This window comes from Tachypleus tridentatus, chromosome 3 (genome assembly GCF_004210375.1).
Source record: "Tachypleus tridentatus isolate NWPU-2018 chromosome 3, ASM421037v1, whole genome shotgun sequence".
Taxonomy (NCBI): Eukaryota; Metazoa; Arthropoda; class Merostomata; order Xiphosura; family Limulidae; genus Tachypleus; species Tachypleus tridentatus.
Genome location: NC_134827.1, coordinates 54455561 through 54481087, shown reverse-complemented (window position 1 = coordinate 54481087; position 25527 = coordinate 54455561). Strand labels below are relative to the sequence as shown.

Below are 25527 nucleotides of genomic sequence, written 5' to 3'. Positions count from 1 at the left end.
CGTTGTTCTGTTCGATAATGTTATACAAGTTAGTCTCTTGTTCTTCGTTATTCTGTTCCATAATGTTATACAAGTTAGTCTCTGTTTATCTTGTTCTTCGTTGTTCTGTTCCATAATTTTATACAAGTTAGTCTCTTGTTTATCTTGTTCTTCGTTGTTATGTTCCATAATTTTATACAAGTTAGTCTCTTGTTTATCTTGTTCTTCGTTGTTCTGTTCCATAATTTTATACAAGTTAGTCTCTTGTTTATCTTGTTCTTCGTTGTTATGTTCCATAATTTTATACAAGTTAGTCTCTTGTTTATCTTGTTCTTCGTTGTTCTGTTCCATAATTATATACAAGTTAGTCTCTTGTTTATCTTGATCTTCGTTGTTCTGTTCGATAATGTTATACAAGTTAGTATCTTGTTTATCTTGATCTTCGTTGTTCTGTTCGATAATGTTATACAAGTTAGTCTCTTGTTTATCTTGATCTTCGTTGTTCTGTTCCATAATTATATACAAGTTAGTCTCTTGTTTATCTTGTTCTTCGTTGTTCTGTTCCATAATTATATACAAGTTAGTCTCTTGTTTATCTTGATCTTCGTTGTTCTGTTCCATAATGTTATACAAGTTAGTCTCTTGTTTATCTTGTTCTTCGTTGTTCTGTTCCATAATGTTATACAAGTTAGTCTCTTGTTTATCTTGATCTTCGTTGCTCTGTTCCATAATGTTATACAAGTTAGTCTCTTGTTTATCTTGATCTTCGTTTTTCTGTTCCATAATTATATACAAGTTAGTCTCTTGTTTATCTTGATCTTCTTTCTTCTGTTCCATAATTTTATAGAAGTTAGTCTCTTGTTTATCTTGTTCTTCGTTGTTCTGTTCCATAATTATATACAAGTGAGTCTCTTGTTTATCTTGATCTTCGTTGTTCTGTTCCATAATTTTATACAAGTTAGTCTCTTGTTTATCTTGATCTTCGTTGTTCTGTTCCATAATTTTATACAAGTTAGTCTCTTGTTTATCTTGTTCTTCGTTGTTCTGTTCCATAATTTTATACAAGTTAGTCTCGTGTTTATCTTGATCTTCGTTGTTCTGTTCGATAATGTTATACAAGTTAGTCTCTTGTTTATCTTGTTCTTCGTTGTTCTGTTCCATAATGTTATACAAGTTAGCCTCTTGTTTATTTTGTTGTGTTCCATAATTTTATACAAGTTAGTCTCTTGTTTATCTTGTTGTGTTCCATAATTTTATACAAGTTAGTCTCTTGTTCTTCGTTGTTCTGTTCCATAATTTTATATAAGTTAGCCTCTTGTTTATCTTGTTCTTAGTTGTTCTGTTCCATAATTTTATACAAGTTAGTCTCTTGTTTATCTTGTTCTTCGTTGTTCTGTTCCATAATTTTATACAAGTTAGTCTCTTGTTTATCTTGTTCTTCGTTGTTCTGTTCCATAATTTTATACAAGTTAGCCTCTTGTTTATCTTGTTGTGTTCCATAATTTTATACAAGTTAGTCTCTTGTTTATCTTGTTCTTCGTTGTTCTGTTCCATAATTTTATACAAGCTAGCCTTTTGTTTATCTTGTTGTGTTCCATAATTTTATACAAGTTAGCCTCTTGTTTATCTTGTTGTGTTCTATAATTTTATACAAGTTAGCCTCTTGTTTATCTTGTTGTGTTCCATAATTTTATACAAGTTAGCCTCTTGTTTATCTTGTTGTGTTCCATAATTTTATACAAGTTAGCCTCTTGTTTATCTTGTTGTGTTCCATAATTTTATACAAGTTAGGCTCTTGTTTGTCATCTTTACGTTTTCACTTACCAGTTTTAAGGTGTCGGAAGGTATTAACAGAATAACTTTATGTCTTAATGTTTTCACGTTTTAACTCTTTATATCCACCTTCTGAAATCATTTAGAATGTTTATTCGCGAGTAATTATTTTTGGCCAAATCTCAGTTTAAGTTTGGGAGTAATAAATCTGTCCGAAGTTGTTTCTGTGTGGAGAGAATTAGTTGAGCATGTGCAGTACGCTGTTCATGATAAAATATAAGGGGAGGATCTCGTATTAATTGTGGATTTATTTATCACACCCTATTGAAGTTTTTTTTATTTCTAGAATACATATTAATATTCTTGCAATGTAATAGTAAGGTTGGATATGCACACATCACATATTCAATGCTACCCAGGTTTTTATCTTTTATCTTAACTGACTGGACAATAAGTCAGAACGCTTATAACCTGGATTTGATATCTGTGGTGAGCAGAGCATAGCTGTCTGTTGTGCAAGTGTGTCCTCATCTGTGGTGAGCAGAGCATAGCTGTCTGTTGTGTAGCTATGTCGTCATCTGTGGTGAGCAGAGCATAGCTACCTGTTGTGTAGCTGTGTCGTCATCTGTGGTGAGCAGAGCATAGCTATCTGATGTGCAGCTGTGTCGTCATCTGTGGTGAGCAGAGCATAGCTACCTGTTGTGTAGCTGTGTCGTCATCTGTGGTGAGCAGAGCATAGCTACCTGTTGTGTAGCTGTGTCGTCATCTGTGGTGAGCAGAGCATAGCTACCTGTTGTGTAGCTGTGTCGTCATCTGTGGTGAGCAGAGCATAGCTACCTGTTGTGTAGCTGTGTCGTCATCTGTGGTGAGCAGAGCATAGCTACTTGTTGTGTAGCTGTGTCCTCATCTGTGGTGAGCAGAGCATAGCTACCTGTTGTGTAGTTGTGTCCTCATCTACTGACAAATAATACGCATTCTCATTATGAGATTTAACCAATTATGTATGTCCTAGACAATACCTTTTCATGTGACTATGTGATATGTTTACTTCTCCAAACAAGTTGTTTGTGTGCCGATCTGTTCTTTGATTAGCGTTCTGCTACTGAAGAACACACAAATATCACAATCGTTATGGGAACTGCTATGTCCCACTAACTGATCTGACAAAAGTAGCTCAGGATTTGACAGTAAGTGTTCTTGACTGTCATCACTTTGGCATTAAATAACTACAAGTACAGTTATAGTGTAGGGTTGTACATAATGTCAGAAAAATGGTTTGTCCACATTCTAATATAAACTTCCAGAATCCGAACTTGTAAAAAAAAAAATATAAAAGTTCCTCGGTGTAACGGTGGTAAATCTACGGACCTACAACGCTAAAATTCGGGTTCGATTCTCTGCTTTTACATAATGGATAGTTCCATACAAGTTTGCTCTAAAACAAACAAACACGAGAAATTACGATAAATTTCGTCAGTATTGTTCAACATGTTCAAGTGAATGTAGAAAGTTTTCGGTATATTAACACTTCTTTATTTAAGTGTTAAGATTAGCAAAAACTCTTTAACATAAGTTTTCATAGGTGTAGCAGATGCATATCTAAATCTCTTGTTTCACTGCGCATGTCCTTGGATGAAGAGAACACTGAACTGACCAAGATCTGTTTCAACAGTGCATGGAACGTGAGCACGTGAGAGTCATTGAAGACAGATTAAATCAGTGAACGGAAGCGGAAATCAGTTACATGAACAACTGTTTGATGCTCGCATATATAACCTGTCGCATTAAACCTCACAACGTTCTTGACATAAAATAAATTAACGTCGAAGCGTTCATTGTAACGAGCAGTATAAACTGATTCTAATGGATAAAAATGGAAGCTAACGTAGTTTTGGCTTAATGTTCTTCGTACACAGGCGCCCTCTATCTTCTAAAAGCGCGTGCGCTAGGTTGGAAATCTAGAGTCAAACTAACAAGTGGAAAGAAGTCCAGAGCTGTCGTGAATGCTGACAACACGTATTGTCCCGAATATTCAGTTTCAACGCATCACGACATGCACCAACTAGTGGTAGTAGATACTCAACCGTGGGTGCAGAGTATTACTATGGCGAAAATACACATGTTTATCGATAGGTGTTAACAAGATAAAAACGGATATGCCCTCGACATGGTGAAATGAGGAACTATATGGTAATGGAGAACTTGTCAGACATCCTTACGAACCCCAACTTTACCAATGAAACGAACAGTACTGGAGAGCTGCCTTATACCTTGAGGTTTAATGAGAACTCCTTAAGAGAGGTAATCCTGTACGCATTTCTCTTCCTTATTGCTACAGCAGGTAACCTGCCTGTTTTTGTGAGTCTCCTCAAAAATAGACAGCGGAAGTCTCGGATCAAGCTCATGGTACTCCATCTTACCATAGCGGACTTGATTGTCACTCTCTACATGATTCCTTTGGAAATCTTCTGGAGGGTTACTGTCCAGTGGATGGCGGGAAATGTCATGTGCAAGATTTCTCTGGTCATTCGGGCTTTTGGACCATATCTTTCGTCCATGGTACTCGTATGTATAAGTGTTGACCGCTACTACGCCATCCTCCACCCTTTAAAAGTGACCGACGCCCGTCGAAGGGGCAAGATCATGCTGACCTTGGCCTGGTTGATAAGTTTCATCTGCAGCCTTCCACAGGTCACATTAGTATTGTTTTTTTCACAAGTGTGTGATTTGTTTTTAATTAATTTTAGATTATCGTAAAGTCTGATGATCTGGGTGAAATAGGACTAGCTGCATCTCAGTATATTATGGATTAGTTTTTATCTGTTTATTTTTATGTCGATACTAAACCGAATTCTGAGTGGCTAATGAAACGTCTTTATTCATTTCAGTCTTTGGTTAGAAACATTCACACGCGAGAACAACAAGCATGTTCCATTTCACTTAGAGATCCTGAAGAGATTATTGAAGTAAAACGAGCTAGTTATGATAAGATAATGACATATTCAAGACACATTATCGCAACTTATTAGATGTATTATGTGTCTAAAAATCTTGTCTCTATATCAGTTAATTTGTTATTAAACTTTTTGATATATGTGTGTATTTATCATAAGATTAACAAACATGTTTTACGAAAGATTTGTGCTTTGAAAGTGTCATAATAATTTTCCTCGAAACCAGCCACCTATATCACGAACACACAATGTGATGTCTATAGTATAGTCTTGTCACGTAAAGTTTGAATAATATCAATTCTTGTCATTTGATTCGTCCTTTGTATTGTGTAATAACCAGTTTTATTGTATGTGACGTGTTTTTGACTTTCAGACAGTTTCATTAGGGTAAGAGAGGTGCTTAATTTGAGGTGACGTTGAAAACTTTCAAAGCCTGAGTGTTAATACAATAGCTATATGTAGGTATATATAGTTGCTAAAGCATGATTAGTGTTTCAAGGTTTAGGTTATTTCCCAAATCATTATAAAAGTTTTATGTTCGGGTAAAACACTACATTGGTTTCAAAGATGTAATGCTCCTTTGAAAGTCAATGACTTTTGAAACAGCTTTGTTCTTTTCAGTAGGATGATTTCAAATGTTCAAAAGTTAACAAATCTAAATCTAACCACGTAAACAAAGCTTTTCACAGTAAATATTACCCGATTTATTTGTACACCGTTCTTTAGCAGATAAAATATTGCACCATAACTGACCACAAAAGCTGGATGAAAACTTTCAAAGCCTGTTTTCATATACTATTACTGTGACAACCCTCTGGTTACATTTAACAGAAAGAGAACATTATTAAATTAACTATAACTTATCCATGATACGGTTGTTTCAGTTTCTTTATAAATTAAAACTTTCCATAAGTTTCTGTTAAAATAACCGTGTGTGTAATGTTTTAATTGTGAGAAAAGTTCTATTCTGGTATGTCACAATTCTAGATTACCTCGTCAGCGGTCAGTTCCATTGTACATATTCAAGGGGGCTTAAAGCACCAGCTCGTACGTACAAAACTCTGGATACTTTTATAATTTTTATTATGGCCAACACCTCACAAACTATCTCAAATATTCGTACTAATCTCGCCCTTGATATAACTTACACACCAGGGGGAGCATTGATAAAGATACATGAACAAAATCTGTAAATTATAAAGATATTAACCATGGTTTGTAACCCTATTCCAAGCCAGGAATAATGTAAACTTACTAACGCTCATTCATCATGGTTTGTAACCCTATTCCAAGCCAGGAATAATGTAAACTTATTAACGCTATTCATCATGGTTTGTAACCCTATTCCAAGCCAGGAATAATGTAAACTTACTAACGCTCATTCATCATGGTTTGTAACCCTATTCCAAGCCAGGAATAATGTAAACTTACTAACGCTCATTCATCATGGTTTGTAACCCTATTCCAAGCCAGGAATAATGTAAACTTACTAACGCTCATTCATCATGGTTTGTAACCCTATTCCAAGCCAGGAATAATGTAAACTTACTAACGCTCATTCATCATGGTTTGTAACCCTATTCCAAGCCAGGAATAATGTAAACTTACTAACGCTCATTCATCATGGTTTGTAACCCTATTCCAAGCCAGGAATAATGTAAACTTACTAACGCTATTCATCATGGCTTGTAACCCTATTCCAACACAGGAATAATGTAAACTTACTAACGCTCATTCATCATGGTTTGTCACCCTATCCCAAGCCAGGAATAATGTAAACTTACTAACGCTATTCATCATGGTTTGTAACCCTATTCCAAGCCAGGAATAATGTAAACTTACTAACGCTATTCATCATGGTTTGTAACCCTATTCCAAGCCAGGAATAATGTAAACTTACTAACGCTCATTCATCATGGTTTGTAACCCTATCCCAAGCCAGGAATAATGTAAACTTAGAAACGATCATTCACCATGGTTTGTAACCCTATTCCAAGCCAGGAATAATGTAAACTTAGTAACGCTATTCATCATGGTTTGTAACCCTATCCCAAGCCAGGAATAATGTAAACTTAGTAACGCTATTCATCATGGTTTGTAACCCTATTTTAAGCCAGGAATAATGTAAACTTAGAAACGATCATTCACCATGGTTTGTAACCCTATTCCAAATCCAAGCCAGGAATAATGTAAACTTAGTAACGCTCATTCACCATGGTTTGTAACCCTATTCCAAGCCAGGAATAATGTAAACTTACTAACGCTCATTCATCATGGTTTGTAACCCTATTCCAAGCCAGGAATAATGTAAACTTATTAACGCTATTCATCATGGTTTGTAACCCTATTCCAAGCCAGGAATAATGTAAACTTACTAACGCTATTCATCATGGTTTGTAACCCTATTCCAAGCCAGGAATAATGTAAACTTACTAACGCTATTCATCATGGTTTGTAACCCTATTCCAAGCCAGGAATAATGTAAACTTACTAACGCTATTCATCATGGTTTGTAACCCTATTCCAAGCCAGAAATAATGTAAACTTACTAACGCTCATTCATCATGGTTCGTAACCCTATCCCAAGCCAGGAATAATGTAAACTTACTAACGCTATTCATCATGGTTTGTAACCCTATTCCAAGCCAGGAATAATGTAAACTTACTAACGCTCATTCATCATGGTTTGTAACCCTATTCCAAGCCAGGAATAATGTAAACTTACTAACGCTCATTCATCATGGTTTGTAACCCTATTCCAAGCCAGGAATAATGTAAACTTACTAACGCTATTCATCATGGCTTGTAACCCTATTCCAACACAGGAATAATGTAAACTTACTAACGCTCATTCATCATGGTTTGTCACCCTATCCCAAGCCAGGAATAATGTAAACTTACTAACGCTATTCATCATGGTTTGTAACCCTATCCCAAGCCAGGAATAATGTAAACTTAGTAACGCTATTCATCATGGTTTGTAACCCTATTTTAAGCCAGGAATAATGTAAACTTAGAAACGATCATTCACCATGGTTTGTAACCCTATTCCAAATCCAAGCCAGGAATAATGTAAACTTAGTAACGCTCATTCACCATGGTTTGTAACCCTATTCCAAGCCAGGAATAATGTAAACTTAGTAACGATCATTCATCATGGTTTGTAACCCTATTCCAAGCCAGGAATAATGTAAACTTACTAACGCTCATTCACCATGGTTTGTAACCCTATTCCAAGCCAGGAATAATGTAAATTTAGTAACGCTCATTCATCATGGTTTGTAACCCTATTCCAAGCCAGGAATAATGTAAACTTAGTAACGATCATTCACCATGGTTTGTAACCCTATTCCAAGCCAGGAATAATGTAAACTGAGTAACGCTCATTCATCATGGTTTGCAAGCCTATTCCAAGCCAGGAATAATGTAAACTTAGTAACGCTCATTCACCATGGTTTGTAACCCTATTCCAAGCCAGGAATAATGTAAACTTAGTAACGCTCATTCACCATGGTTTGTAACCCTATTCCAAGTCAGGAATAATGTAAACTTAGTAACGATCATTCACCATGGTTTGTAACCCTATTCCAAGCCAGGAATAATGTAAACTTAGTAACGATCATTCATCATGGTTCGTAACCCTATTCCAAGCCAGGAATTATGTAAACTTACTAACGCTATTCATCATGGTTTGTAACCCTATTCCAAGCCAGGAGTAATGTAAACTTAGAAACGATCATTCACCATGGTTTGTAACCCTATTCCAAGCCAGGAATAATGTAAACTTATTAACGCTATTCATCATGGTTTGTAACCCTATTCCAAGCCAGGAATAATGTAAACTTATTAACGCTATTCATCATGGTTTGTAACCCTATTCCAAGACAGGAATAATGTAAACTTATTAACGCTATTCATCATGGTTTGTAACCCTATTCCAAGCCAGGAATAATGTAAACTTATTAACGCTATTCATCATGGTTTGTAACCCTATTCCAAGCCAGGAATAATGTAAACTTACTAACGCTATTCATCATGGTTTGTAACCCTATTCCAAGCCAGGAATAATGTAAACTTACTAACGCTATTCATCATGGTTTGTAACCCTATTCCAAGCCAGGAATAATGTAAACTTACTAACGCTCATTCATCATGGTTTGTAACCCTATTCCAAGCCAGGAATAATGTAAACTTACTAACGCTATTCATCATGGTTTGTAACCCTATTCCAAGCCAGGAATAATGTAAACTTACTAACGCTATTCATCATGGTTTGTAACCCTATTCCAAGCCAGGAATAATGTAAACTTACTAACGCTCATTCATCATGGTTTGTAACCCTATTCCAAGCCAGGAATAATGTAAACTTACTAACGCTCATTCATCATGGTTTGTAACCCTATTCCAAGCCAGGAATAATGTAAACTTACTAACGCTATTCATCATGGCTTGTAACCCTATTCCAACACAGGAATAATGTAAACTTACTAACGCTCATTCATCATGGTTTGTCACCCTATCCCAAGCCAGGAATAATGTAAACTTACTAACGCTATTCATCATGGTTTGTAACCCTATTCCAAGCCAGGAATAATGTAAACTTACTAACGCTATTCATCATGGTTTGTAACCCTATTCCAAGCCAGGAATAATGTAAACTTACTAACGCTCATTCATCATGGTTTGTAACCCTATCCCAAGCCAGGAATAATGTAAACTTAGTAACGCTATTCATCATGGTTTGTAACCCTATTCCAAATCCAAGCCAGGAATAATGTAAACTTAGAAACGCTCATTCACCATGGTTTGTAACCCTATTCCAAGCCAGGAATAATGTAAACTTAGTAACGATCATTCATCATGGTTTGTAACCCTATTCCAAACCAGGAATAATGTAAACTTACTAACGCTCATTCATCATGGTTTGTAACCCTATTCCAAGCCAGGAATAATGTAAACTTATTAACGCTATTCATCATGGTTTGTAACCCTATTCCAAGCCAGGAATAATGTAAACTTACTAACGCTATTCATCATGGTTTGTAAGCCTATTCCAAGCCAGGAATAATGTAAACTTACTAACGCTATTCATCATGGTTTGTAACCCTATTCCAAGCCAGGAATAATGTAAACTTACTAACGCTATTCATCATGGTTTGTAACCCTATTCCAAGCCAGGAATAATGTAAACTTACTAACGCTATTCATCATGGTTTGTAACCCTATTCCAAGCCAGAAATAATGTAAACTTACTAACACTCATTCATCATGGTTCGTAACCCTATCCCAAGCCAGGAATAATGTAAACTTACTAACGCTATTCATCATGGTTTGTAACCCTATTCCAAGCCAGGAATAATGTAAACTTAGTAACGATCATTCATCATCGTTTGTAATCCTATTCCAAGCCAGGAATAATGTAAACTTAGTAACGATCATTCATCATCGTTTGTAACCCTATTCCAAGCCAGGAATTATGTGAACTTAGAAACGATCATTCACCATGGTTTGTAACCCTATTCCAAGCCAGGAATTATGTAAACTTATTAACGCTATTCATCATGGTTTGTAACCCTATCCCAAGCCAGGAATAATGTAAACTTACTAACGCTCATTCATCATGGTTTGTAACCCTATTCCAAGCCAGGAATAATGTAAATTTAGTAACGCTCATTCATCATGGTTTGTAACCCTATTCCAAGCCAGGAATAATGTAAACTTAGTAACGATCATTCACCATGGTTTGTAACCCTATTCCAAGCCAGGAATAATGTAAACTGAGTAACGCTCATTCATCATGGTTTGCAAGCCTATTCCAAGCCAGGAATAATGTAAACTTAGTAACGCTCATTCACCATGGTTTGTAACCCTATTCCAAGCCAGGAATAATGTAAACTTAGTAACGCTCATTCACCATGGTTTGTAACCCTATTCCAAGTCAGGAATAATGTAAACTTAGTAACGATCATTCACCATGGTTTGTAACCCTATTCCAAGCCAGGAATAATGTAAACTTAGTAACGATCATTCATCATGGTTCGTAACCCTATTCCAAGCCAGGAATTATGTAAACTTACTAACGCTATTCATCATGGTTTGTAACCCTATTCCAAGCCAGGAGTAATGTAAACTTAGAAACGATCATTCACCATGGTTTGTAACCCTATTCCAAGCCAGGAATAATGTAAACTTATTAACGCTATTCATCATGGTTTGTAACCCTATTCCAAGCCAGGAATAATGTAAACTTATTAACGCTATTCATCATGGTTTGTAACCCTATTCCAAGACAGGAATAATGTAAACTTATTAACGCTATTCATCATGGTTTGTAACCCTATTCCAAGCCAGGAATAATGTAAACTTATTAACGCTATTCATCATGGTTTGTAACCCTATTCCAAGCCAGGAATAATGTAAACTTATTAACGCTATTCATCATGGTTTGTAACCCTATTCCAAGCCAGGAATAATGTAAACTTACTAACGCTATTCATCATGGTTTGTAACCCTATTCCAAGCCAGGAATAATGTAAACTTACTAACGCTTTCACAGTATGAAAGATAGCTAAGTCAAAAAATTATTCTTTAACAAATATTCACGGTCTACAAATTTGGTTATTTTAAAAGATTATTCAAAAAGGGAAAATAGGGATCTTCTAAAAATTTCCCGAAATAACAAATGTGATTTAAAATGAAAATACAACTGCCAAGAAAAAGTAAGCAAACAAACTTAAGGTTTGACACACAGTATCGATTTGTTTCCTCAAGCGACAAATCCCTGTTTTGACTCCATCTCTAAAAAACTGTAACATTTATCAACTTGTTTGTTCATTTTCTTCCGGCTAAATTTTCCATCCAGCTTTTATATTTTAATTTTTATACGGTCCCTATTTCCATTTTTAAATTAATAGTTTTTGAATATAAATCTTTAAAATAACAACACTGTCGTAATTCAGTTTTATTTTGATGAAATACATAGTTGGCGTATGATGCTCTCTCAGAAAACAAATGAATCCTTTGAATTGGTTTCAGGTGGACTGGGTGGTTGTTGCTCCAGATATCACTGTTACAATATTATGATTGATACTGGTACTACATGTATGATCAACGTACCACGTGTTATGTATATGTTTGTAAAATATATTGATATACATGGGAAGTCTGAATTTGTAAGAACTTTACTGGAATGTTGCACGTTCTGGAATTTGTAACCATGTGAGTTTTATACGCGCATGAACACAGAATACATGTTGTCTGATATTTATATCTGTGTGTATACGTTCAGGCTTGGAATCCGTTTGAAGTTGTAATAACGTATATATAGTTAAAAATAAGAACTTCTCAAGTCGCACAGATGCATGTACAGGTGGGTTAAGGAGTTCGACTCATAATCCGAGGGTCGCGGGTTCGAATCCTCGTCGCACCAAACATGCTCGCCCTTTTCAGCCGTATGGGCGTTATAATGTGGTGGTCAATCCCACAATTTGTTGGTAAACGAGTAGCCCAATAGTTGGCGGTGGGTGGTGATGACTAGCTGCCTTCCCTCTAGTCTTACACTGCTAAATTAGGGACAGCTAGCACAGATAGCCCTCGTGTAGCTTTGTGCGAAATTCAAACCAAACAAACCGATTGTATAGTGTACAAAGCATTGTGTATGTTTTAATCATTTAATGTTCACCCATCACTGGCTGGTAATTCCTGTTTCAAGCTTCTTAATGAACCAACTGATTGTTTACACTATAATTATGTGTATTGTTTGTGAAAAATGTTGAAGTAACTTTAAAAGTATCCTATGTAACGATCCAGGTTTGATTGTAATACTTGCGCGTGTTTTTGCTGTAGCTTGGCGAAACAACAATAAAAGTAACAATAAGAGACGGAACATCCGTATTATTAACGTGATTTCTGAGGTAGCAGAAGGTCAAACATGATAGTTTTCAACTCACTGTACAGCCATCATGTACTATTAATGCTAGTTTACATTTAGTCTGGGAATAAAATAACCACCTGATGGATCGATTTGATAAGACGTTTATTAAATTTTGTAGTAAATACTAGATGACGTTTTAAAGGCACTGATTTATTATCAGATACTACAGATGTTAGATTTTCAAACATAAAATTACCATTCAAGATCAGCAGAAGGGTACAAAACCGTGATAAACACTTTTGTCACGAAGAGAAAGTAACGGCACGTGTTTGTGACTCGCGCTAACTTCAATTTTCCACTGAAGGTGTATTTTTGTCTTAACTGCTTGTAAAAAAATGGCTTTTAAAAAGAAACATTGGCCTACTGAAAGCGTCTGTTAAAAAGGTTAAGGAAATCATTTGTTTACACATTATTTAAAAAAAAAGTAATTTGTGTTTGATTAAATAAACTACCTAGATGTTCATTTATTTTTATATTAAAGTGAGGCCCTCACTTCTACAAGAAATCTTCATGTTAAACCAATGTAATTCGGTGAAGCGAGTTTCCTCCACCCCGTAGAACTGGTTTGGCTGAGTTAGTTGTGAATCTGAAGGTTTATAATTAGTAGCCCTTTCTTTTTAAAATGCGCTGTACATTTGAAACAGAATTCTTTATAAAAGTGAAGTTACTCCTACTATTCGGACAGACAAGAATAGCCAAAGAGTTTGCAGTGGGTGTTGACTAATTATCTTCCCTCTAATGACTAGAGTCTAGTCTTTCAGTTCTATATTAAAGACTAGTGTGAAGAGATGACTTTTTTTAGCTTGTGCAAAAGTTCTAAAACAAACAACCATTCCCTTCTAGTGGTAGATAACTGCAGAATATCTTGGTCCACTTGGTAATTGTAAATACCAAGTTTACGGACTTATAACGCTAACACCTGGGATAAGGTTCTCCGCGGTGAACACAGCTTATAGCTCAATGTGACTTCGCTCTAAACCAATCAAACACTTAAGTAATGTCTAGTATGAAGTATCCAAATGAATTTCTTGTTCCTCCCTACCAACGAGTACCAAATACCTTAGTAATTTAAAGATCCGTCTCAAAGAATAAGGTAAATCATGAAAACTAACGAAATTTCCCTTCAACCCTTTTGAAGAAGAAAATAAATGCGTTTGTTACCAATGCTCCTCAAGACAGTGTAAGATGTCAAAGGTTAAATTTCTCCCATGTTGAGATGGCACATTAGATCAGGTGTCGAACTCGGACGTATTTGGCACGAGCAGGTAAGAAAGGCAACACATTCCTTTTGGACCGGACGCTAGTCTGTCGCAAGTTAGGTTTATGATAGGTTCCATCTGTCAACCAAGGATTGAGCAAACTGAAAACGTTGTAATTAAATGTCTTTGTCAAGAACAAGATTCCTGTCGTCACAATCTTCTTTCTTGGTTTGATGGTTTTTATTGAACTGTAGATTATCAAACCAATTACACTGAATACTCTCATACTAATTATAAATCGTGAATAATTTTGGCTAGATTTGTTTTATTTCTTTTATATCATAAAACAAAGTGATATGTAATTATTTCCCTCAATATTTGGAGAAAACAAAGACTTAAAAATATTTCTTATTGTCATGGTTTCACCACTAAAGCGTCCTATAATCAAGTCAGGGCAGCACGGTTAACCAACCAACCAAATTCCATGATTTGACAACAGCCAACATTAGAGCAAGAGTGGAAATTTGCACTTCTATTCACTCTCATGAACGTAACTCACCCTCTTTGGACAGATTACTTAGTGACTGGAGATAAAAATTGGATATTTTATAAAAATGTTATGTGTTGCAGACATTGGTTCAGTGCAGGTGAACTGGCTAAAACACAACCCAATATAGACCTCCACCCTAAGAAAGTCTTGTTAAGTGTTTGGTGGGACATTGTTGGTGTGATCCACTTTGAGTTTCTGCCACTCAATGTAACGATTACATCAGACTTGTATTGTAAACAGTTAGAGCGCTTGAATGTTGGACTGAAAGAAAAGAGGCCTACATAAAGATGTTGTGCTACACCAGGATAACGCACGGCCCCCACGAGAAAGGATCACATTTACAAAGATGGAAGAACTAGTCTGGGAATAACTTCCACATCTTCCTCATTCTCCAGACTTTGTCCTATCTGATTTTCATCTGTTCCGAAGTTTGCAGAAATATCTCAATAAAAAAGAGCTTGGAACACATGAAGATGTCAACACTACCCTCTCTACATTCTTTTCCTCCAAACCCCAAGAATTTTATAGAAGTGACATTCAGAAGCTTGTGGATCGTTGGCAGGAGGTAATTAATAATAATGAAACATACATTATTGATTAAATATCATTATAGGTGTTTGAAATCCTTTGTTTTTCTTAACCTAAAATCGGACATTACTTAAGGGATGACCTGATATACGTGTCTTAAGAAGTGGACATTATCGACTACTTCATATTTTCAGTCAGTGCGTTAAACAAAAAATGTAACATGTCAGTTACATGTGTCAACATTCAAAGACAGAATCTAAAGCAAGAAATATTCCAGTTGGGAGTGCTTCTGCTATATTCACCGATAGGTGTCGTTTAAGGACAGAAAATAAAATTATTAGATATATTTTCTAACCGTAAAGGAAGTTTCAGAGTTTTAGCATATTCTCATCTTTAAACGGTAGTCCACCCAGCCAACCTGACATTTCTGTAACAACTTTGACAATCAAGGTTATATCCATTCATTTTTCGGACATTCACACAATGGTTCACAAGGGCTATCTATGCTAGCCGTTAACCAGAGGGAAGACAGCTAGTCAACAGTTCCTACCAATAACTTTTGGTCTGCCTTTATCGGACTGAAATAATTGTAATGAATTTAAAAAAGAAAACACTTTATAAGGTTAATGTAAATCGTCTGTTTTGAGATTTATTATTATCTACATTTCCAAATAATTCAACAAAACATACCAGGTGGACGTTTGACAGTAAGCATCAATTTTGTTTTTTGTGTTGTGTATCTGTACTAAGTATTCCTGAACTGGTGTGTATATATTTCTCCTGAGTGGGGGCCCGTCATGGCCAGGTGGTTAACTCGTAATGCGAGGATCGTGGATTCGAATCCCCTTCACACCAAACATGCTCGTCCTTTCAGCCTCGGGGGGGGGGGCGTTATAATGTTACGGTCAATCTCACTATTCGTTGGTAAAAGTGTAGTCCGGTGGATGGTGATGACTAGCTGCCTTCCCTCTAGTCTTACACTGCTAAATTATGGACGGCTAACGCAGATAGCCCTCGAGTAGCTTTGCGCGAAATTAAAAAAAACCAAAACAAACAACTCTTCTGAGTGGAGACAAGAAAGAATTCCGCGAAGTTTCCAAACTGATTTCAGTTCGTGAAGAAATACAGATAAACATCAGATTGACTTTACTGATGAAAGATTTGATCAATGTTACACAAGGTTTATCAAAAACCAAACGAGAGAGATACACGTGGATATAACAATAATAAGATTGATGTGATAGTTTTTGCGTGACAAGTTCCACCTGTAGCTCTTTATTCACAACTACTTATCGTGATGATTTAGGACTAAAACTGTGTGTCTTAAGCTACTCACAAAAACAAAAAAGTTTAGGTGCAAAGACTTTTGGTTTTTAAAGTAAGATTACATTATTCACAATAATAGTTTTTGTTCTCTCGATTTCCACTGTTCAGAACGTTTCAGAGAGGTGATTACCGGGTTTCATTTCTGACCTAAATTTACACTTGTAATACACAGTTTGAAAACCTGTCAACATGGGAACGACACTGCACGTGTGATCCAAAAGTTTCGACAGGTGTTTTCCTTACCCGTGCGATGTTGTGCACGTGATTCACATAACCAAATCTGAAATGCATAAAACTCTATTATTTGTGTATAACGTCATGTGTTTGTTACAGATATAAAACCTAAGACAAGTTTAAAACACTGTGTAGGATTTGATATTGTTTTTTATATGTACCGTATAATAAATATTCCACATTACTCCAGTTAATGTATGTGGTAAAGAAACAATTGAAAGCATTACACAAAACGGTTCTAGAGTAATATTTTTCAATTTCTTTGTTATATCGCCTCGGTCTCTGTGTTTAATGTGGATGGAAAGTTCTGCAGACATATGACACGACAGGAGTTGTCGTTTCGCTGTGTATGTGTTGTGTACATGTAGAACACACCTGTATAACTTTAAGGTAAAGGTTTGCTACATTTCAGGGATAAGCATATGTGAATAAATGAAGTTGCTCTATTCAATAATTCATGTATATATATATGTTGCAGTGTCGAAACTAAATAAGGAGTTGTGGTTGTTATATTTAATAAAAGATCGACCTGCTAGTCTAACCGATCTGTGGACTCGGAGCAGAATGAAGCTCAGATGCACATGTTTGTTTCAAAGCCATTATATTTTTCTTCCACATAATACCTGTGAACAAACGTTCGCATCGTAGGAAGTTAATTATGTTCTGTCAATCCAGGGTTTGTCTGACGGTTTTTAGGATGAAGGAAGTTTCATTCTGTTCTGTCAATCCAGGGTTTGTCTAACGGTTTTTAGGACGAAAGAAGTTTCATTCTGTTCTGTCAATCTCTAACGGTTTTTAGGATGAAGGAAGTTTCATTCTGTTCTGTCAATCCAGGGTTTGTCTAACGGTTTTTAGGACGAAGGAAGTTTCATTCTGTTCTGTCAATCCAGGGTTTGTCTAACGATTTTTAGGATGAAGGAAGTTTCATTCTGTTCTGTCAATCCAGGGTTTGTCTAACGGTTTTTAGGATGAAGGAAGTTTCATTCTGTTCTGTCAATCCAGGGTTTGTCTGACGGTTTTTAGGATGAAGGAAGTTTCATTCTGTTCTGTCAATCCAGGATTTGTCTGACGGTTTTTAGGATGAAGGAAGTTTCATTCTGTTCTGTCAATCCAGGGTTTGTCTGACGGTTTTTAGGATGAAGGAAGTTTCATTCTGTTCTGTCAATCCAGGGTTTGTCTGACGGTTTTAGGATGAAGGAAGTTTCATTCTGTTCTGTCAATCCAGGATTTGTCTGACGGTTTTAGGATGAAGGAAGTTTCATTCTGTTCTGTCAATCCAGGGTTTGTCTGACGGTTTTTAGGATGAAGGAAGTTTCATTCTGTTCTGTCAATCCAGGGTTTGTCTGACGGTTTTTAGGATGAAGGAAGTTTCATTGTTCTGTCAATCCAGGATTTGTCTGACGGTTTTTAGGATGAAGGAAGTTTCATTCTGTTCTGTCAATCCAGGGTTTGTCTGACGGTTTTTAGGATGAAGGAAGTTTCATTCTGTTCTGTCAATCCAGGGTTTGTCTGACGGTTTTAGGATGAAGGAAGTTTCATTCTGTTCTGTCAATCCAGGGTTTGTCTGACGGTTTTGAGGATGAAGGAAGTTTAATTATATTTCTGTCAATCCAGGGTTAGCCTAACGGTTTTCAGGATGTAGGAAGTTTAATTCTGTTCTGCCAATACAGAGTTTGTCAAATGAAGTTTGTTATGTTGGAAGTTAATCATGTTTCCTGAAAATAGAAGTTCCCTGGTTGCCTTTAGGATGTAGGAAGTTAATATGTTCCTCACCACAGGTCGTCTAATGATGTTTATAATGTAAGAAATTAAATATTTTCTCTCATTATAGAGATTGATGATATTGAAGGTTTACTTATAGAGATTGATGACATTGAAGGTTTACTTATAGAGATTGATGACATTGAAGGTTTACTTATAGAGATTGATGACATTGAAGGTTTACTTATAGAGATTGATGACATTGAAGGTTTACTTATAGAGATTGATGATATTGAAGGTTTACTTATAGAGATTACTTAACACGGAGGTTGAAATCCTCAAAAGAGATCGTTTAATGATATTTAGGATGTAGGTATTTTCATTTGTTTTCCACACTGAGGTTTTTCAATGATGCAAAAAGTTAATTTTCTTTATAAACACAGAGGTTGTTTAAGATGTAAGAAGTTCTCTCAACACAAAGATTGTGGAACATTTTACCAACTTACTTTCATTTTTTAAATTTGGAGGTTGTCCAATGATTGTCAAGTATAGAGGAAGTTAATTTTGTTATTTCAAAACAGATTTGTGTAATGATGCTTAAAATGTAGGAAGTCATGTTCTCTCAATATAAATGTTGTGTAATAATCTTTAGGATATAGGAAGTTATTATGTTTTCTCAACATAGAGGTTCTTCAGTGATGTAGGAAGTTAATTTTGTTCTTTCAACATAAAGATTTGTGGGAAGTTAATCACCTTTTGTGAAATAGGTGGACGCAGTTCTTTTCTCTATTACTGTCTTGGAGCTATGACTTCAGCCACATCAAGTTGCTTTAAGGACATGCGTTGTCTGGATGTTTTGTTATGCAGATATATTCCCTTTGAGAATGATTAAAGGATGGATGCCATCATATGTTAGGCTGCAACTGTGTTGTGTAGGGAAGGATTATCCTTCCAGATTTGTTAATTACAGTTGTTGGATGACAGCAGTATGATATGAGGCACTTATAAAAAAAAAACATCGTTTTGTAGTTGATGGATACTTACCTATTAATTTCAAGTCATTACCCCATCCTTTCCGAAATGGAGGCATATAATCGATTGAGCCATTGAACATAGGATAAGTTATAAAAATATTGTACTGTATGACCTCAGAGAGACAGTCACACACTTTGACAAAGCTGTATAAAGACACTTAAATTTTGACATGGTTTTTTTAAGAGATGATATATCCAAAATCTTTCGTTAACAAAGGAGTTAATATTACCATTTGTTCTGGGTAGCCATTCTTAAGATAAAAAGTGTACATAATTCTCAACAAAACTCCACACTCCCTTGTGAACACAGTGCTTTAGTAAACCCGTTTTGACTTTAATGTTTTGTTATAAAATACAAAATGTTTATACACTATCCACAGTATTTTATGGGTAATGTATTAAATATGTTTCAGTGTCAATGTTTCTAATGTACTGTAGTGGCTCATTGTAACTTTGTACTAAATATAACAATTACCTACTTTGTAGCACAATTATTATAAAACAAATATTTTTTTAAGTTTATACTGCTGACTGAAAGATGGAAACCATCTTCAATGAAGATGAGAAACAATTTGGCAAATGTTTGTTTTATTTTACTGGCCATTTTGGCTTATGACTTTTTAAAGGGTATCTGGACATCACAAATTAGAAAACTAATTTTAAATTAGAGTAACATGTCACATTAAAACAACCTTGAAAAGGGTATGAATGGAACTGTTGAGAACAACAACAAAACGTTTGTCTGAAGTTGTTTGTTGTCTTCATTAATGATACAACTAATTTGGTAATCTAGTGGTTATTATGTAGACTGTTAATATGAGGTTCGAAAGTCATTCCACAAAATACTTGTTCGACATCTGGCATGAAGTAAGAATTGGCAACGTGTGCTGATGACTAATAGCCTTTTCTCTGGTCTATGAGCCTGAATTTTAAAAGTAGGTTATTGAAAACATGGACAGCCCTTCTGTACCTAGCTTTGCTTAAATTTTAGAAACAATAAAAATAGACAATTACTATATTATATATTTTTAATATAAACAGTTTATTACACCAATGTTCTTGTTTGATAGGAAAAGATAACAAATCTACGCCATATTTTTTTATCTTATTTTGAATCTCGATTCTAGACAGGAATAGATGTCGAAGTTTTCAAAATAATTTCTTAGTTGGAGAAGGAAGAAAACTTTTAAAGTGTTGTGATAATAAATGGAAAAATGTTGGAATGATCAGCAAGTTTGTGTTTCTCACAACTCTCAGCTCCATCTTTAGTTTTTTAAGTTATTAATTTCCATGTTTACTAAAACTTGTACTAAATTTTCAGTTCATTTAGTTCTAAATTTTATAAACTGCATACTGCAGCTAGGCCATTGGGGATTTTCAAGAATTGAGAGTCTATTAATAATAATAACAACTTTGTCACCAAACATAGAACATTCGTCATGCCCACCCATTAAGGAAGACGCGTTTCTCTGAATCCAGAGCTCATCAGGCCAGCTAAGATTCAGTGGTTGGAACAGTATTTCCATAAGTCATTTATTATGGTGTGAATGTAGCAGGATCGTACTCATAAGATGTTGTTGTTAAGATGTATCAATAAGCCTAATCTTATGTGGAATAATGTTATAACAACCTGATTAGACTGTTCTTTGTCACATCCATCAAGTATCAAACTTACGGTGTAAATAACAACCATCTTATTTAAACCTTCAAATTATTAACTACTGGTTACTTTTCATATTGTATAATGTTGGTGTTTATTTGCTTTTTAACAAGATAAAGTACTGATCAAAGCATTGTTAAAAATATCTATTTTCAACGTAAGATACATCAAGAATCCTTTTGGTAAATACAGTGGTGAAAGAATTTCTGTTCACATTTGTATGTGCGTCATGAGAGATTGTGCTACCGAATGAGTAAACATATTAAGGCTTAGAGGTATTCAACAGAACTGTTCCCTATTGTCAAACGCTTGGAGGTATTCAACAGAAATGTTGTTGTACATTGCCTGTAATAAGTTTTACTTACCGTTCAGGGCCAGATGGGTTGAGGCGTTCGACTCGTATTCTGAAGGTCGTGGGTTCGCATCCCTTTCGCGCCAAACATGTTCGCCCCTTTCAGCTGTGAGAGCGTTATAATGTGACGATCAATCCCACTATTCGTTGGTAAAAGAGTAGCCCAAGAGTTGGCGGTGGGTGGTGATGGCTAACTGCCTTCCCTCTTGTCTTACACTGCTAAATTAAGGACGGCTAACGTTAATAGCCCTCGTGTAGCTTTGTGCGAAATTCAACAACGAATTTTTTAACTAGAAATAATTGTTTACGTTAAAAAATAATAAAATCGAGTTGTGTTTGAAAATGCTCCATACTTTTAAAGTCAAGAGTGGCTTACCGTACTCGGGCTGCACGTTCAAGAAAATTCATAGTTTCCATTACGCTGCTGCAAAAATGTGCATTGGAGTTTGGGTTTGGTTTGTTTTGAATTTCGTGCAAAGCAACAAAAGGGCTATCTGCGCTCGCCGTCCCTAATTTAGCAGTGTATGACTAGAGGGAAGGCAACTAGTCATCATCACCCACCGCCAACTCTTGGGCTACTCTTTTACAAACGAATAGTGGGGTTGCCTGTCACCTTATAACGCCACCTTGACTGCGAGGGCTAGCATGTTTGGTGTGACGGGGATTCGAACCCGCGACCCTCGGATTACGAGTCTAGTGCCTTCACCACCTGGCGTTTTGAGGGGCGCTATATGAGTGACGGTAGAAACTCGTTATTACGTTAGAATACACAGGATTGATAAAACAAGTTACGTGACAACCAAACCTGACGGAATGGTTTGTAACAAAGTACATCTTGGTATTATTTGAAGTGTTAGAAAGTTAACCCTAGATTTAGGTCTAAGTAGAAAGTGGCTTTTCTTAAGACATAAACTTTTAAGGTGTGACTTCATCAATCACTTAAAAGTTCTAATTTAAAGCAAAAATGTCACACTTCTACTATATACCAAGAAGTGTGGGAAACAAATGCTATCAAAATCATTAACATAATTGTATGAACATTGATAACATTAAGTCTCCAAATTGTATACATTTATAATTATGTTTGTATGGAGTTCAATTTATCAAATACATTGCTATTTAATATACAAGGTGTGCTACTAATTTAGTAGCAGATAAGATGAAGATGATCATATACAAGTCATCATCATTTCGTTATCTTTACCGTAATTAATTTTTGTAACTCACTCGCACCTTTTACTTGTAGAAAGACCTCAGAACCTCATCATTTGTATACATATTACTCAAAACATGCCATCTGTGAGCATGTGACACTTTCAAACATAATGCCAGAGGTTCCAGTTATTGTTAAAAGCTACTTGGTAAGGACGCCCCGAGTCTCTCTTCCAAGACTGTCGGAGAGGCATGTGGACACATAGCGCGACTGGCACTAACTTTATCTGTATATAATTGGTATATTGCTTTTGACTGTAGATTTTCAGTATTATTATAATACCATAAAAACATGACGGAAACTTCCCAAGTTATCGATTTATAAATAATATATTTCATATTGTAACATGCTGAGACATGTTCTACTAAAACAGTGTATAATGAAGCTTAGAAAAGTTAAATCAAATAAAAACCTCTTGAAGTATTTACAACAAGAATGAAGAAAGGTTGAAAATTCCTTAAACAGAATCTTGTAACTACTTAACATCAATAGTTTACAACCCTGTATAACTGTACACTGGCCTGGTGTGACATGTAGTGAGTGAGGTCATACTTTCTAACAACTGGTGTTTACTTTTAACAGAGTGTCGTGTTTCGAGTACAGCAGCATCCACAGTATCCGGATTTTGAGCAGTGTGTGAGCTTTGGTTTTTTTTCGGAGATTGGACAAGACAGAGCTTATAACATCTTTTGTATTCTGGCTTTGTACCTTGTGCCACTGGCCATCATCGTCTTTTGTTACTCTCGGATCCTGTGTGTTATCTCCAGAAGATCACGTGACAATGAAGGTAATGCTAAACCTATTAATTTATTTTGTCTTATGTAATCAAACGTTTTGTTTTTTTTTCAAATACGGAAGCTCTAAATTAAGAAAGTAATTATTAGTAGATGGAACATAGTGTTGTCACAATTCACTTACTAGTTTAGTTACTGTTCTTCTAGATCATCTCACTAGAGGGCAGCAGTATAGTGGTCGGCTTCACCTACGCTGTTCCAACAAGACACACATAGAAAGAGCACGAGCTCGAACCCTCCGTATGACCATTACTATAGTCTTGGCCTTTATCTGGTGTTGGACCCCCTATGTTATTATAGTCTTGTGGTACCAGATAGACCTTGACTCCGCTCAGGAGCTAGCAGCTGAGGTCCAGTCTGCTCTCTTCATGTTCGCCGTCTCAAACTCTTGTGTTAACCCCCTGGTGTATGGGAGCTACGCTTTTAACTTCAAGAACGTCTTTAAGACCTGCTGTTCCTCTGGTTCCCGTTGCCCAACGTACTTCTCCCGACGTTCATTTCGACGAACACTTTCCTCCAACATCACAAGAGCCACGAACGTTGAAATTCGAGAAAATGCTCCAAAACAGTACATCGTCTTAACGCTGAAAGAAAATCGTCAACCTGTTATCTCCTATCAGTCCCGTGGCCATGATGGTCCACCGGTTGATATAAACCGAACGTCTCCACGTTGTGCTGTTGAAAGAAGTTATGTTTAAACGAAAGTTGCTGAATGTAAAACTTTCAAGGATTCAAAATCTCTTATACTTTAGAGACAAAAGCATAACTTGCACTCCAGTCAGTCCATTATTACCTAAAGTGGAAAATCCCTGGATATTTTAGGATTGAACAATTAACTTCTTCGTACACATAATGACTTTACCAACAGGAAAGACCCGGCATGGCCAGGTGGTTTAAGGCGTTCGAATCCCCGTCGCACCAAACATGCTCGCCCTTTCAGCGGTTGAGGCGTTATAATTCAAAAACAAACTTATCATTGCAATATCCATGTACAGTTGATAAGTTGGTTGTATATATTTCATGTTCTAACTTCTTCAAACTATATAATACATTCTGCGTGGAAAGAAGCGCTGACATCTAACCTATTCAAATGTCACCCGCTAATTTGTACATGTATATATTATTTTTAAAACAACTTAATTATTATATAATACTGTTGTATGTGTATATTTGTCACCGATGTGATATCCAAGTATTCAGTACTGTGGTGTAATAAACTGGTTCTCTTGAGCTACTCATGCACAAGTGTTAACGTTTGGCTTTATCAAGAGGAACAAATTATCATAATCCACATTTACTGAACATTTCATTAATTTTTACCAGAAGGAACAGCTTGTTTTTATCACAATGAGAGATATCTGTGCTCTGACCACCGCGGGTATTAAAAGCTAACTTTTTATTTTAATCACGAGCTTTCGTACTTGCTGGTGAACCACCAACGGTGCTAATATTTAATATTTTTACTTGATAAATATTTCTCTCATCTTTGAAGGGGGGGGGAGTCTTACTTCGCGAGAATTACCAACAAAAGTTCATTGTTTTTTACGATGTCTCTGAAGAAGAAGATGACATCAGAAGTGTGTGTTAATACAAGATATTCTTACCTGTAAAATAGGAACAAGAAGATGACATCAGACGTGTGTGTTAATACAAGATATTCTTACCTGTAAAATAGGAACAAGAAGATGACATCAGAAGTGTGTGTTAATACAAGATATTCTTACCTGTAAAATAGGAACAAGAAGTAGACATCAGAAGTGTGTGTTAATACAAGATATTCTTAACTGTAAATTAGGAACAAGAAGATGACATCAGAAGTGTGTGTTAATACAAGATATTCTTACCTGTAAAATAGGAACAAGAAGTAGACATCAGAAGTGTGTATTAATACAAGATATTCTTACCTGTAAAATAGGAACAAGAAGTAGACATCAGAAGTGTGTGTTAATACAATATATTCTTACCTGTAAATTAGGAACAAGAAGATGACATCAGAAGTGTGTGTTAATACAAGATATTCTTACCTGTAAAATAGGAACAAGAAGTAGACATCAGAAGTGTGTGTTAATACAAGATATTCTTACCTGTAAAATAGGAACAAGAAGTAGACATCAGAAGTGTGTGTTAATACAAGATATTCTTACCTGTAAAATAGGAACAAGAAGATGACATCAGACGTGTGTGTTAATACAAGATATTCTTACCTGTGAAATAGGAACAAGAAGATGACATCAGAAGTGTGTGTTAATACAAGATATTCTTACCTGTAAAATAGGAACAAGAAGTAGACATCAGAA

General features: G+C 35.8%; 1 protein-coding gene across 2 annotated transcripts; it reads left to right on the top strand.

The window, feature by feature from the left end:
* The first annotated feature begins 3552 nt into the window (after positions 1-3552).
* LOC143246883 (adipokinetic hormone/corazonin-related peptide receptor variant I-like) lies at positions 3553-25139 on the top strand. 2 transcript variants are annotated; one of them, XM_076494134.1, is made up of 3 exons: positions 3553-4470; positions 23019-23223; positions 23378-25139. In XM_076494134.1, exons 1-3 carry the CDS (start codon positions 3928-3930, stop codon positions 23926-23928), a joined length of 1299 nt encoding a protein of 432 aa, XP_076350249.1. In that variant the 5' UTR covers positions 3553-3927; the 3' UTR covers positions 23929-25139. The 2 variants fall into 2 exon arrangements, with proteins under 2 accessions (XP_076350249.1, XP_076350250.1); XM_076494135.1 differs by having other exon boundaries at positions 3577-4443; positions 23378-25138.
* Positions 25140-25527: the final 388 nt, after the last annotated feature.

Bases quoted from the DNA above. Each gene is read 5' to 3' on its own strand.
- LOC143246883 (XM_076494134.1), top strand. From the start codon at position 3,928: ATGAGGAACTATATGGTAATGGAGAACTTGTCAGACATCCTTACGAAC. The intron at 4,471-23,018 runs GTGTGTGATTTG...TACTTTTAACAG, and splicing joins TAGTATTGTTTTTTTCACAA to AGTGTCGTGTTTCGAGTACA. The intron at 23,224-23,377 runs GTAATGCTAAAC...CTGTTCTTCTAG, and splicing joins AAGATCACGTGACAATGAAG to ATCATCTCACTAGAGGGCAG.